General features: G+C 42.2%; 1 protein-coding gene across 5 annotated transcripts in view; it reads right to left on the bottom strand.

Moving 5' to 3' along the window:
• Positions 1 to 11216, bottom strand: part of snx29 (sorting nexin 29) — a 523801-nt gene extending 512585 nt beyond the window's left edge. For 4 of the 5 annotated variants that reach the window (XM_041206785.1, XM_041206787.1, XM_041206788.1 and 1 more), the window contains exons 1-2: positions 11082 to 11187; positions 9286 to 9315 (exon numbers count right to left, since the gene is read on the bottom strand). In XM_041206785.1, coding sequence (XP_041062719.1) covers positions 9286 to 9315; positions 11082 to 11088 — 37 coding nt within the window. In that variant the 5' untranslated portion in view covers positions 11089 to 11187. Of the gene's footprint in view, positions 1 to 9285; positions 9316 to 11081 lie in introns of all 5 variants that reach the window. The other variant, XM_041206786.1, reaches the window with a different exon arrangement.
• Positions 11217 to 12023: the final 807 nt, after the last annotated feature.

The following is a 12023-nucleotide window of genomic DNA, read 5'->3' as shown; positions in this document are numbered from 1 at the left end:
TACTCTCACCTCTAAGTCACAAGATTGTGAGTTGAGTCCTACTACAGAGTGCATTAATAACTTAAGTTAAATTTCTAAGCTAGTGTAACTCTTTCGAGTACAAACCCGTTTCCATCTGTTTCAGATGAAGTTACGTTGTTTCATAGTTTGCCATTGTGAGATTTGAACTCTTGATCCATGTTCCACAGCAACTCAGGCTCCCTGAGTAACTAACTGTAACTCTTTCAAGTACAAATCTGTTTCAGATGAAGTTACATTGTTTGCCATTGTGAGATTTGAACTCTCAATTTTGGGGTTACAAACCCAGTACCATAACCACTTGGCTATTTAGGCCAAGCATAAAAGATCCACAAACACCTTTTCAGGACAACAGATGTAACTCTTTCGAGTACAAACACGTTTCCATCTGTTCCTATTCAGATGAAGTTACATTGTTTCATAGTTTGCCATTGTGAGATTTGAACTCTTGATCTTGGGGTTACAAGCCCAGTACCATAACCACTTGGCTATTTAGGCCTAAGTCTATGTAACTCTTTCGAGTACAAACCCGTTTCCATCTGTTTCAGATGAAGTTACATTGTTTCATAGTTTGCCATTGTGAGATTTGAACTCTCGATTTTGGGGTTACAAACCCAGTACCATAACCACTTGGCTATTTAGGCCAAGCTCTAAGCTAGTGTAACCGTACTGGGAAATAATATATATATGCAAGGTAATGCTAAGACAATACGACAACACTGAAAGAAAGACAACAACAATTCACCGCAATAGAAGCAAAGCTCAAACAGTCTGAGAAAGGCAGAATAGCTCAATGCCATAGCAGCCAATCTACTAATGACACTGTATATCTTTTCCTTATTGCACAAAAGAAGAGACCGAAACCTGGAATCTACCAATAATACATTAAATGCCAACTTTGAGTACAATCTTGGATATCAAAAGTAGCTGTTATTATAAAAACCCAGTTAATGCAACAATATTGTACATTTATATTATGGTCAGACATACGATGGTTTAGGTGCTTCTGAGTGGATACTTAACATTGATCCTTTTTTTGTAATATGGTGCTTTTAAATAATTTTGTGGTAATTAATGTTTCACAATGTCTGGCACCACATTTAATGGCTTTAGTAAGCTGGGGTTGTTATACTCTAGTCAATGTAGTATTGTAGTTCTGGTATTGAATTAGCTTGGTTAATTATGACTGTCCCTAATACCTCAGTCCAAACAGCAATCTAAAAAAGAAGCTAATTTAATATATATCAGCATTAAAGGTAAATCTCAATACTGTACAATTTTCCTATATACACCTGTCAGGGAGGAGCAGGTTAAGCTGATTAATTAATCTAGGTCAAATATTGGATTTTTTAATAATTACTGGATCTCGCATTACATTGCCTACAGAACTTCTGAGGAAATAGTATTGTACAGGAAAGTGGATATGGATTTTCAGATAGTGACAAAAAGAAAGCAAACAAATATTTGTTAATAAAAACAAAAAAATGCGGATGCTGGAAATCCAAAACAAAAACAGAATTACCTGGAAAAACTCAGCAGGTCTGGCAGCATCGGCAGAGAAGAAAAGAGTTGACGTTTCGAGTCCTCATGACCCTTCGACAGAACTAGGTGAATCCCAGGAAGGGTTGAAATATAAGCTGGTTTAAGGTGGTGGTGGGGGGGAGTGGTGTGGTTGTAGGCAAAAGCAGTGATAGAAGCAGATCATCAAAAGATGTCACAGACGGCAGAACAAAAGAACACATAGCTATCGAAGTTGGTGATATTATCTAAACAAATGTGCTAATTAAGAATGGATGGTAGGGCACTCAAGGTATAGCTCTAGTGGGGGTGGGGAGAGCATAAAAGATTTAAAAATATTTAAAAATAATGGAAATAGGAGGGAAAAAGAAAAATCTATACAATTTATTGGAAAAAAACAAAAGGAAGGGGGAAGAAACAGAGGGGGCGGGGTGGGGATGGAGGAGGGAGATCAAGACCTAAAGTTGTTGAATTCAATATTCAGTCCGGAAGGCTGTAAAGTGCCTAGTCAGAAGATGAGGTGTTGTTCCTCCAGTTTGCGTTGGGCTTCACTGGAACAATGCAGCAAGCCAAGGACAGACATGTGGGCAAGAGAGCAGGGTGGAGTGTTGAAATGGCAAGCGACAGGGAGGTTTGGGTCATTCTTGCGGACAGACCGCAGGTGTTCTGCAAAGTGGTCGCCCAGTTTACGTTTGGTCTCTCCAATGTAGAGGAGACCGCATTGGGAGCAACGAATGCAGTAGACTAAGTTGGGGGAAATGCAAGTGAAATGTTGCTTCACTTGAAAGGAGTGTTTGGGCCCTTGGACGGTGAGGAGAGAGGAAGTGAAGGGACAGGTGTTACATCTTTTGTGTGGGCATGGGGTGGTGCCATAGGTGGGGGTTGGGGAGTAGGGGGTGATGGAGGAGTGGACCAGGGTGTCCCGGAGGGAACGATCCCTATGGAATGCCGACAGTGGGGGTGAAGGGAAGATGTGTTTGGTAGTGGCATCATGCTGGAGTTGGCGGAAATGGCGGAGGATGATCCTTTGAATGCGGAGGCTGGTGGAATGATAAGTGAGGACAAAGGCAGTCACTGACCTCATCTTCTCTGGGGATCTTCCTCCCACAGCTTCCAACCTGATAGTCACCCAAGCTCGGACGGCCCGCTTCTACCTCCTACCCAAAATCCACAAACAGAACTGTCCCGGTAGACCGATCGTGTCAGCTTGCTCCTGCCCCACAGAACTCATCTCTCGTTATCTTGACTCCCTTCTCTCTCCCCTTGTCCAGTCCCTTCCCACCTACATCCGTGATTCCTCTGACACCTTACGTCACATCGATAATTTCCAGTTCCCTGGCCCCAACCGCTTCCTCTTCACCATGGACGTCCAATCCCTCTACACCTCCATCCCCCACCAGGATGGTCTGAGGGCCCTTAGCTTCTTCCTCGAACAGAAGCCCGAACAATCCCCATCCACCACTACTCTCCTCCGTCTGGCTGAACTTGTTCTCACACTGAACAATTTCTCCTTCAATTCCTCTTACTTCCTCCAAATAAAAGGTGTGGCTATGGGTACCCGCATGGGCCCCAGCTATGCCTGTCTCTTTATGGGGTATGTGGAACATTCCTTGTTCCAGTCCTACTCCGGCCCCCTTCCACAACTCTTTCTCCGGTACATCGATGATTACTTCAGTGCTGCTTCGTGCTCTCGTCGGGACTTGGAAAAATTTATTAATTTTGCTTCCAATCTCCACCCCTCCATCATTTTCACGTGGTCCATCTCTGACACTTCCCTTCCTTGACCTCGCTGTCTCAATCTCTGGTGATAGACTGTCCACCAATATCCGTTACAAGCCTACCGAATCCCACAGCTACCTTGACTACAGCTCCTCACACCCCGCTTCCTGTAAGGACTCCATCCCATTCTCTCAGTTCCTTCGCCTCCGTCGCATCTGTTCCGATGATGCTACATTCAAAAACAGTTCCTCTGACATGTCCTCCTTCTTCCTTAGCCGAGGTTTTCCACCCACGGTCGTTGACAGGGCCCTCAACCGTGTCCGGCCCATCTCCCGTGCATCCGTCCTCATGCCTCCTCCCTCCCTGAAACATGATAGGGTCCCCCTTGTCCTCACTTATCACCCCACCAGCCTCTGCATTCAAAGGATCATCCTCCGCCATTTCCGCCAACTCCAGCATGATGCCACTACCAAACACATCTTCCCTTCACCCCCACTGTCGGCATTCCGTAGGGATTGTTCCCTCCGGGACACCCTGGTCCACTCCTCCATCACCCCCTACTCCCCAACCCCCACCTATGGCACCACCCCATGCCCACACAAAAGATGAAACACCTGTCCCTTCACTTCCTCTCTCCTCACCGTCCAAGGGCCCAAACACTCCTTTCAAGTGAAGCAACATTTCACTTGCATTTCTCCCAACTTAGTCTACTGCATTCGTTGCTCCCAATGCGGTCTCCTCTACATTGGAGAGACCAAACGTAAACTGGGCGACCACTTTGCAGAACACCTGCAGTCTATCCGCAAGAATGACCCAAACCTCCCTGTCGCTTGCCATTTCAACACTCCACCCTGCTCTCTTGCCCACATGTCTGTCCTTGGCTTGCTGCATTGTTCCAGTGAAGCCCAACACAAACTGGAGGAACAACACCTCATCTTCTGACTAGGCACTTTACAGCCTTCCGGACTGAATATTGAATTCAACAACTTTAGGTCTTGATCTCCCTCCTCCATCCCCACCCCCCCCGTCTGTTTCTTCCCCCCTTCCTTTTGTTTTTTTCCAATAAATTGTACAGATTTTTCTTTTTCCCTATTTCCATTATTTTTAAATATTTTTAAATCACACTCATGAACCCATCACACATCGATAGGGCCCTCACTCACTGCCAATGCAAGGGACATCATCATTCACTCTTTCACACACACTGTCATTGTCCTCATCCTGTCTGTAAAGACTCATTAAAAATGCATGTGTACAAACAAGCTTCCACCCCCACTAGAGCTATACCTTGAGTGCCCTACCATCCATTCTTAATTAGCACATTCGTTTAGATAATATCACCAACTTCGACAGCTATGTGTTCTTTTGTTCTGCCGTCTGTGACATCTTTTGATGATCTGCTTCTATCACTGCTTTTGCCTACAACCACACCACCCCCCTCCACTTCTCCCCCCCACCACCACCTTAAACCAGCTTATATTTCAACCCTTCCTGGGATTCACCTAGTTCTGTCGAAGGGTCATGAGGACTCGAAACGTCAACTCTTTTCTTCTCCGCCGATGCTGCCAGACCTGCTGAGTTTTTCCAGGTAATTCTGTTTTTGTTTTAAATATTTGATAATGTCCGACTCTCCCCAAAGTCTGAATGCATCTATTAGGTAGTGATTTAGTTAATTCATTAACTTGTAGTTGACAGGCCAGCTGGTACCTAAACCAACGAATGAATCATGACAAACTTAGGGAGGATCAAGTCAGTCAGTAATTTTGTCTGATTACAATATTACAAGGCAACTAACTCACCTCCTGACTCTCCAAAGCCTGTTCACAACTAGAAGGCACAATCAGGAGTATGATGGAATACTCTCCAATTGCCTGGAGAGTGCAGCTCCAACAACACTCACGAAGACTGACACCATCCAGGACAAATAAACCCACTTGATTGGCACTCCACCAACCACCTTAAATATTCACTCCCTCCACCACTGACGCACAGTGGCAGCAGTATGTACCATCTACAAGATGCACTGCAGCAACTGGCTAAGGCTCCTTCAACAGCACCTTCTAAACCTGCAACCTCCACCACCTGGAAGGGCAAGGGCAGCAGATGCATGGGAATACGCCATCCTGAACTTGGAACAATACCACTGTTCCTTCACTGTCACTGGATAAAAATCCAAGAACTCTTTTCATTACAGCGCTGTGGGTGTACATGCACCAGATGGACTGCAACGATTTAAGGAGGCCCACCACCCATTCTGAAGGGCAATTAGGGATGGGCAACAAATGCTGGCCTTGCCAGCAACGCCCACATCATATGAAAAGAATAAAAACATGATCCTGCTTTTTTTAAAATTCATTCACAGGATGTGGGCTTCGTTAACTGGGCCAGCATTTATTGCCCAGGTTTTAATTGAATTCACATTTCACTATCTACCATGGCGAGATTCAAACCCAGGTCCCCTGGATCTCTGGATTACTAATCCAGTGACAATACCGCTATGCCATCGCCTCCCCCCACTGCAGCCCAATGGATAAATCAATGGGTAGTACTTATTAATTGATGGTTGGCCCAGCGCCATGAAGCCTGACTACATTTCTTAAGATCACACTTATCTAATTTCCTGACTGACTTGTTACTCCCAACGTTCATATTAAGGACTGAATTATTTGTTTAGCTACTAGGTGGGGTGCAGCCACAAAGAATGATTCCTGGCCTTTTCCCACCAAAGACTGATGAATTTATTGAGGCTGCTCTGGGAGAAGATAGAGCTTTAGGTTGGGGGTAGAAACACCAGCTAGACACAATGGTAGATGGATCTGGATGAGTCACAGTCACATCACCTAGTGGTGAAAGGTCAATGTGGGCTAGAATCACACAGAGTTGCAAGATTCTTAACATATTATACATTTCTTATTTGTTGGGAAAGGTTCCATGTTAATTTATCTCAATAACAAGCTAACATTAGATTAACTGCAGTTAAACCACACATTTGGCACATAGTAATATAAGCAGTGCAATGTGGCACACTTTTTTTAATTTTTCAGGTGAATACAAGAGTCTAAATGGAGCTTAAGGATCTTGGGCCACAGATACATAAATTAGTAGAGAAAATTATGTAGATTAATAAGGTCATAAAAGAAGCAGACAAAGCTCTGCGGTTTGTCTTGAGAAGAATAGAATGGAAAAGCAGAGAAGTTATGTTAAGCTTACAAAGGGCCTTGATTAGACCACATGGAGTACTGTGCACAGTTCTGGTCTCCACATTATTCAAAGGCACTGGAAAGGGGGCAAAAAACATTTACAAACATGATGGGTTTAGCACCTCAGTCCTGATCTCAGGAAAGACCGAACAGGCTGGGGCCCTCTCGAAAAAAGAAGGTTGAGTGGTGATCTGATAGACCTTTAAGTTCATAAAGTAGTTTGATATGGGAGATGTAGTGATGTTTCCATTTGGGGTGGAGACCAAAACTGGGGACATATAAATCCAACAGGGAATTCAGGAGACACTTCTTTACCCAACGGGTAATTAGAATGTAGATCTCGCTACCACCAGGAGTAATTGAGGGGATGAGCATAGATACATTTAAGAAGATGCTAGATGACAACAGAAGAGTGAAAAGAACAGAAGATTATGCTTAAAGAGTTAGATGACAAGGGTTGGGAGGAGACTATTGTGGTGCATAAATGTCAGTTGGATTGAATGGCCTGTTTCTGTGCTATACATTCTATGTCATATTAGTCATGTCACCCTGCTCCCTTTTAATCAACATATATTACTTCAAACTTGTACATTCAGAATACAGGGTAGTTCTTAAAAAGACTGAATTTTCTTCAGGCATTCCAAACAACATCATGCTGCTACTCAAGTCACACAGTTCATCAGGATGTTATACTGCTATAAAAGTAATAATCTGAAGTCTGGTGCATAAAGTAAGGAGTTCTTTGAATATACAGGGAAAGCTTGCACTTCAGTACAACATTCTGAACAGCATTTATTCCCCAAACTCAATACAAACATTGAACAAACAATTGCTCACTGTCAAAATTTTTGGGAACAAAACTTATCCACAATTCAAAGAAGTTTTGTACAAGGAAAGAGGCCGAAAATAGATTGAGGCTTTGGTTAATGTTCTGGGATAAACTGATTGTCATTAAGTACCAACAAATGGCAAAAACTAATGCATAAACTGCTGTTACATTTTTGGGTTTCTAGACCAGATATTCTTTGAAACTTCAGCAACACCAACCTCTTCCATAAGCAGACCTCCCATCCCCTACAAACTAGATGATGCCCAACAATTCAATATCTAGATAAATGCTGTGAGAAGCTTTGTCACTGAAGCAAAAACAAAAAATGCTGGAAAAACTCAGCAGGTCTGACAGCATCGGTGGGGAGAAAGACAGAATTAATGTTTCGAGTCCATGTGACTCTTCTTCAGAGCATCCACAGTACTTTGCCTTTGTCACTGAAGTCCAGTTTACAGGAATGAATTCTGTGTTACCAGATAATCTCATCTTCACTGGGAAAGAACATAAGCTTCATCAAACTGTGGCTCAGGCTATAGTAGAACAAGTTGTTTAACATTAAACATGTAAACTAGCAGTATTCAGTCCAAACAGTATATTTATACCAGTATGACCGTTACCATTTCACCTCCAAATGTCCAAACAAAGTGACTTCTGCGCTCTCAGCATTGTTAAATTCCAATAGTTGTTTAGAAATGAAGGCCTAAACCAAGACAGACTCCTTCAGAGTTTTATTGCTCGTCATAAAACTCTCCACAGACAGCACAAGTCTCAATTGTTATCCTTTTTATACAACCAAATTAGTACTTAGTTAAACAGCCTAATAATTAGCAACTGAACTTCTTTGACTGTTTTCTTCCTTAACAAGCACAAAATTGATTCTTGAAGCACAGTTGCCAACTTATTACATGGTGAAATGTGACCAAGGTATTAATTTAGCCGAGTCCCTCTGCTGGCTTCAGCCTGACTACTAACTGTGTGAAAGTAAACAAATCCTCTGAAGGTGTCCCAAAACAAAGGACATTTTTTAAAACTGTATTCTTCATAACTATATTAGGTACTCAGCCATTCACAGCACAGACAATGCTGCGGACCTAAAGGCACCATAACAAAAGAGGAGAAAGCAATATTACAACAGAAGGGCAAAGACATTTCATTTGTCACATTAAACTCAAAACACTGGACGTTATGTGACATTCAACAAATTCCGCATTGTCATTTTCAATATTAGAAACTAGATTGTGAACTTAATGATGCAGCAATCATCAAAACCAACCATATGCACAGTAGTCTTTTAATATGGAAATACAAGTTCTACTCTCATTTAACATGCTTAATTGAAATTTTCCTCAGCTCCATTATCTTCCATTCCTTCATGTCCTAGCAGAAAAAGCGAACAGTGACCAGCTTTTAGTCTTCTGCCAACGTTGCTCTATAACCAGCCACAGCCTGACTAATGATTGACGATGATGGGGAGGCAGCCTCAGTACTTTGATGAGGTCTGCACTCCTTTTAATGCTGAACAAGCCGATTCTAAAAAGGCAAAGTCTGCCATAAGTGTCACACAGCCGGTGGTGCAGGATGATCTCTGCTGACACCTTGCTTGCAGGGCTGTCTGACTAACAAAATATGAGTAAATAGCAACCTGCTAAGTGTCACTCATTTTGATTTAAAAATATTACCAGTCATTCTTATTCTTAACAACACCGTATGTTGAAATAGACAGATCTCATTTTCTCCAATGTTGACAACTCAAAGAGCTTAGTCTACATTCAACAGCTCTCCAGAAACATCCTAACTGATGATCATGTGGGAAACCTTCAGCACAAAATTATCAGCTTTATGTAATGCAAGTAAAGAATATCCATCTATATTTAGAATAGGCTCTTTCTAGGTCACAAACATGGTATATGTTCCTTTAATAAAATGTAAATAATTTAATTTATTAATAATGCACTTTAAACAGAAACAGAACTCAGGTTTAACAAACAAATGGTTGGTTACCTGTAGAATTTTCTGAGTACTTTGTCCTTTCTAAAAGAAAAATGTAGGATCCTGTAGTGTTATACTAAATTCGTGATAGGATAATCTACCATTTTGTATAACAATTCCAAAATGCTAATCTTGACTAAGTCACGGAAAAGATCACATCAATAAATATCTGAAATTTAAAACAAATACAGAATGTTCCGATTTTCAGCCCCATTCAGGTGTGACCAAAAAACAAAATAAATTATACCTCTCTTCCACGCTATTAGACGTCAAGCACAAAAAGTAATGAGCAAAATTTCCATTTATTAGAAATAGTGTAGTTTCTGTTCATGTACATCATTTATACATTAAGTATTTTTCAGAAAAATGCATTCAATATCAGTGTAGGTCACTCATTGCATTATATGTAAAGGAAAAGTAACTGTTTTCATCCCTAGCATTAACCACAATTGAGAGCAATGTGCAGCTATTGAAGCTTTCATTAACAGGTAAATAAACAGAATTTCCATCTTTCAAACACTGCTCAAATTCCTGGTACGTTAGTTACAACGAACAGTGATTCCAAAAGCTGATGGTTTTTTTAATTACAGGGCAGGAGACATGTTACCATCCTGTGTCACTATAAACAAAATCAGGACAAACAAACAAACACTGTTGAGTAGGTTTAGTTTTTTTTCTCAACTGTCAAAATACTTAGTTACCTCGAGTATCGATTATAACAAACTCAGCAGTACAACACTGAACAATACACAACTAGATTATCCCTGTATAAAGCCGGAGTTTCACTAAAATTAGATAATTTTCTTAAACAGGAAAAAAATGCATATCCCAACAAGCTGCACGGAAAAAGTTCCTTAATTTATTTTACTTTGCTGTGAGCTCAAAGTGAAAATCCCGCGGAAAACTGGCAAAAAAAAGCAGCGATTGTGAAGGAAGCAGTTATATATCCGTAGCAAATCAAATCTTTTCTTTAATCGCATTAAACGGCTGCAAAGGAGTCGTTCATGCAACGACTTGTACTCCTCAAATCTCATGGCTTTGAAACTTTCTAACCAACTGAGCCAACAGCTTGTCTTTCCTTCTTGGCAAAAGCCCCGAATTTGTGATTAGGAAAAAAAAACAAAAGAAACGGTTCCGGGTTTCTACAGTAAACAGCTCTTAAAGTGCTTTGCCCTGGTTATGTAACTAGCGTCAGCAACTCTGGCATCTGAGTTGGCATCTGAGTTGCCAAGTGTGTGTGTGTGTGTGTGTGTGTGTGTGTTCTCTCATTTCCTGCAAGAGTGGTCTTGGTCACCCCACCAAACCCTCCGGCTGACACAGCTTTTCACGTCATGTCCTCAAGCTTTGCTATTTCGATCACGATCTCCACTTGCAGGAAGTGAGTGGATTGGAAACACCGAAAAGGTTTTTTTTTTTGGCGTGGGGGGGGGGGAGGGGGGGGGAAATAAATTTTGCAAAAAAGAAGAATAATCACAACCAAGTCAAATAGCGTTTTATTGAAAGGGGGAGGAGGGGAGGGATGGACATGGTGCGGATGAAGGGTCAGATTTATAAGTAGAAACTCAGCAGTTCTGCTTTTCCTATGATGAATTTAATAAGAATGATGATGATGATGATGATGGAAAGCAATCCCCAGCACAGCCTCTGTCAAACCCTGAACCCCCAACCCCCACCCCGTCCCCGTCCCCGTCCCCGTCCCCCTGGCGACCGCCGCGCTCAGCCTGACAACCGAGCCGAGCCCAAAGCAAGCGAGAGAGAGAGAGACAGCAAAAAAAAAGCACTTTGATCAACATGCTGCACATATTTACCGCTCATTTTTGCTGCCGTTTATCCCCAGACAGCGCACATCAGGCGGCGACGGGCTGACGCGTCAATAACATCCTGGCGGTGACGCCGACCCTCCACCATTTTCCGGCGCCGTCCTGCCGGCACGCATGCGTCACCTCGCCGGAGAACGGTGGGGGGGTGGTGGGGGGGGGGGGGGGGGGGGGGGAGAATCCGCGCATGCTCAAACCCAGCAGAGCAAACCCCGCCCCCCCCCCCCCCCCCCCCGAGGTGTTCAAAGGAGAAGAGTCCCACTCCACAGATGTTGCCAGCTGTGCTGACTTTTTCCAGCATATTTAATTTCAACGGTGCAGTGCAGATTGATAAGACACAAGTGTGGCATTCTTATTAATTGCTTTACTGAAAGCAAAATAAAAGTTCAACTTGAGAATCTTAAAAGTTATTCACAATATTTATGTATTTCCCTTTTAAAGGTATTGCAAGCAATAGCATGGTTATCAGAAAATGATTAGCAACTTCCGAAAGGATGTTTCCTTCAAAGCTTTACAGGTTATTGGGTTGCACAAAATAACGTATACTTAAAAAACCTATCATAAACGCTTGTGAATAGATTCTGTACTGTATCCTAAATATTTGTCTGATCAGTACTTGCTGTGTCTTTCTCTTGTGCATGAATAATTTTGATTATTAATTTTAGCCTGAATAAAAGTTTCTGGTGACAAAAGGAGAGGGAAACAGAAACGTAAACATAGAGCAAAGGAGGAGAGAGAAACCAAGCATGAAAGAGTGATGTAAATTAAGTGTGAGGGACTGCAAGTTTGTACAAATACTGAAACGGCTTAAAACAGATGCAGAGGCAAATGAAATAATTGTACGTCCAAGGAAATAGAGGCCCAAAGAGTTGTTACAAAACTTTTTAATCCATGAGAAAAATATAGCTTTGAGATGTTTAAATAGTGAAGATG

The sequence above is a fragment of the Carcharodon carcharias genome, chromosome 15 (assembly GCF_017639515.1).
Source record: "Carcharodon carcharias isolate sCarCar2 chromosome 15, sCarCar2.pri, whole genome shotgun sequence".
Classification (NCBI taxonomy): domain Eukaryota; kingdom Metazoa; phylum Chordata; class Chondrichthyes; order Lamniformes; family Lamnidae; genus Carcharodon; species Carcharodon carcharias.
The sequence above is the reverse complement of the archived record's forward strand: the minus strand, read 5'-3'. Positions and strand labels throughout refer to the sequence as shown.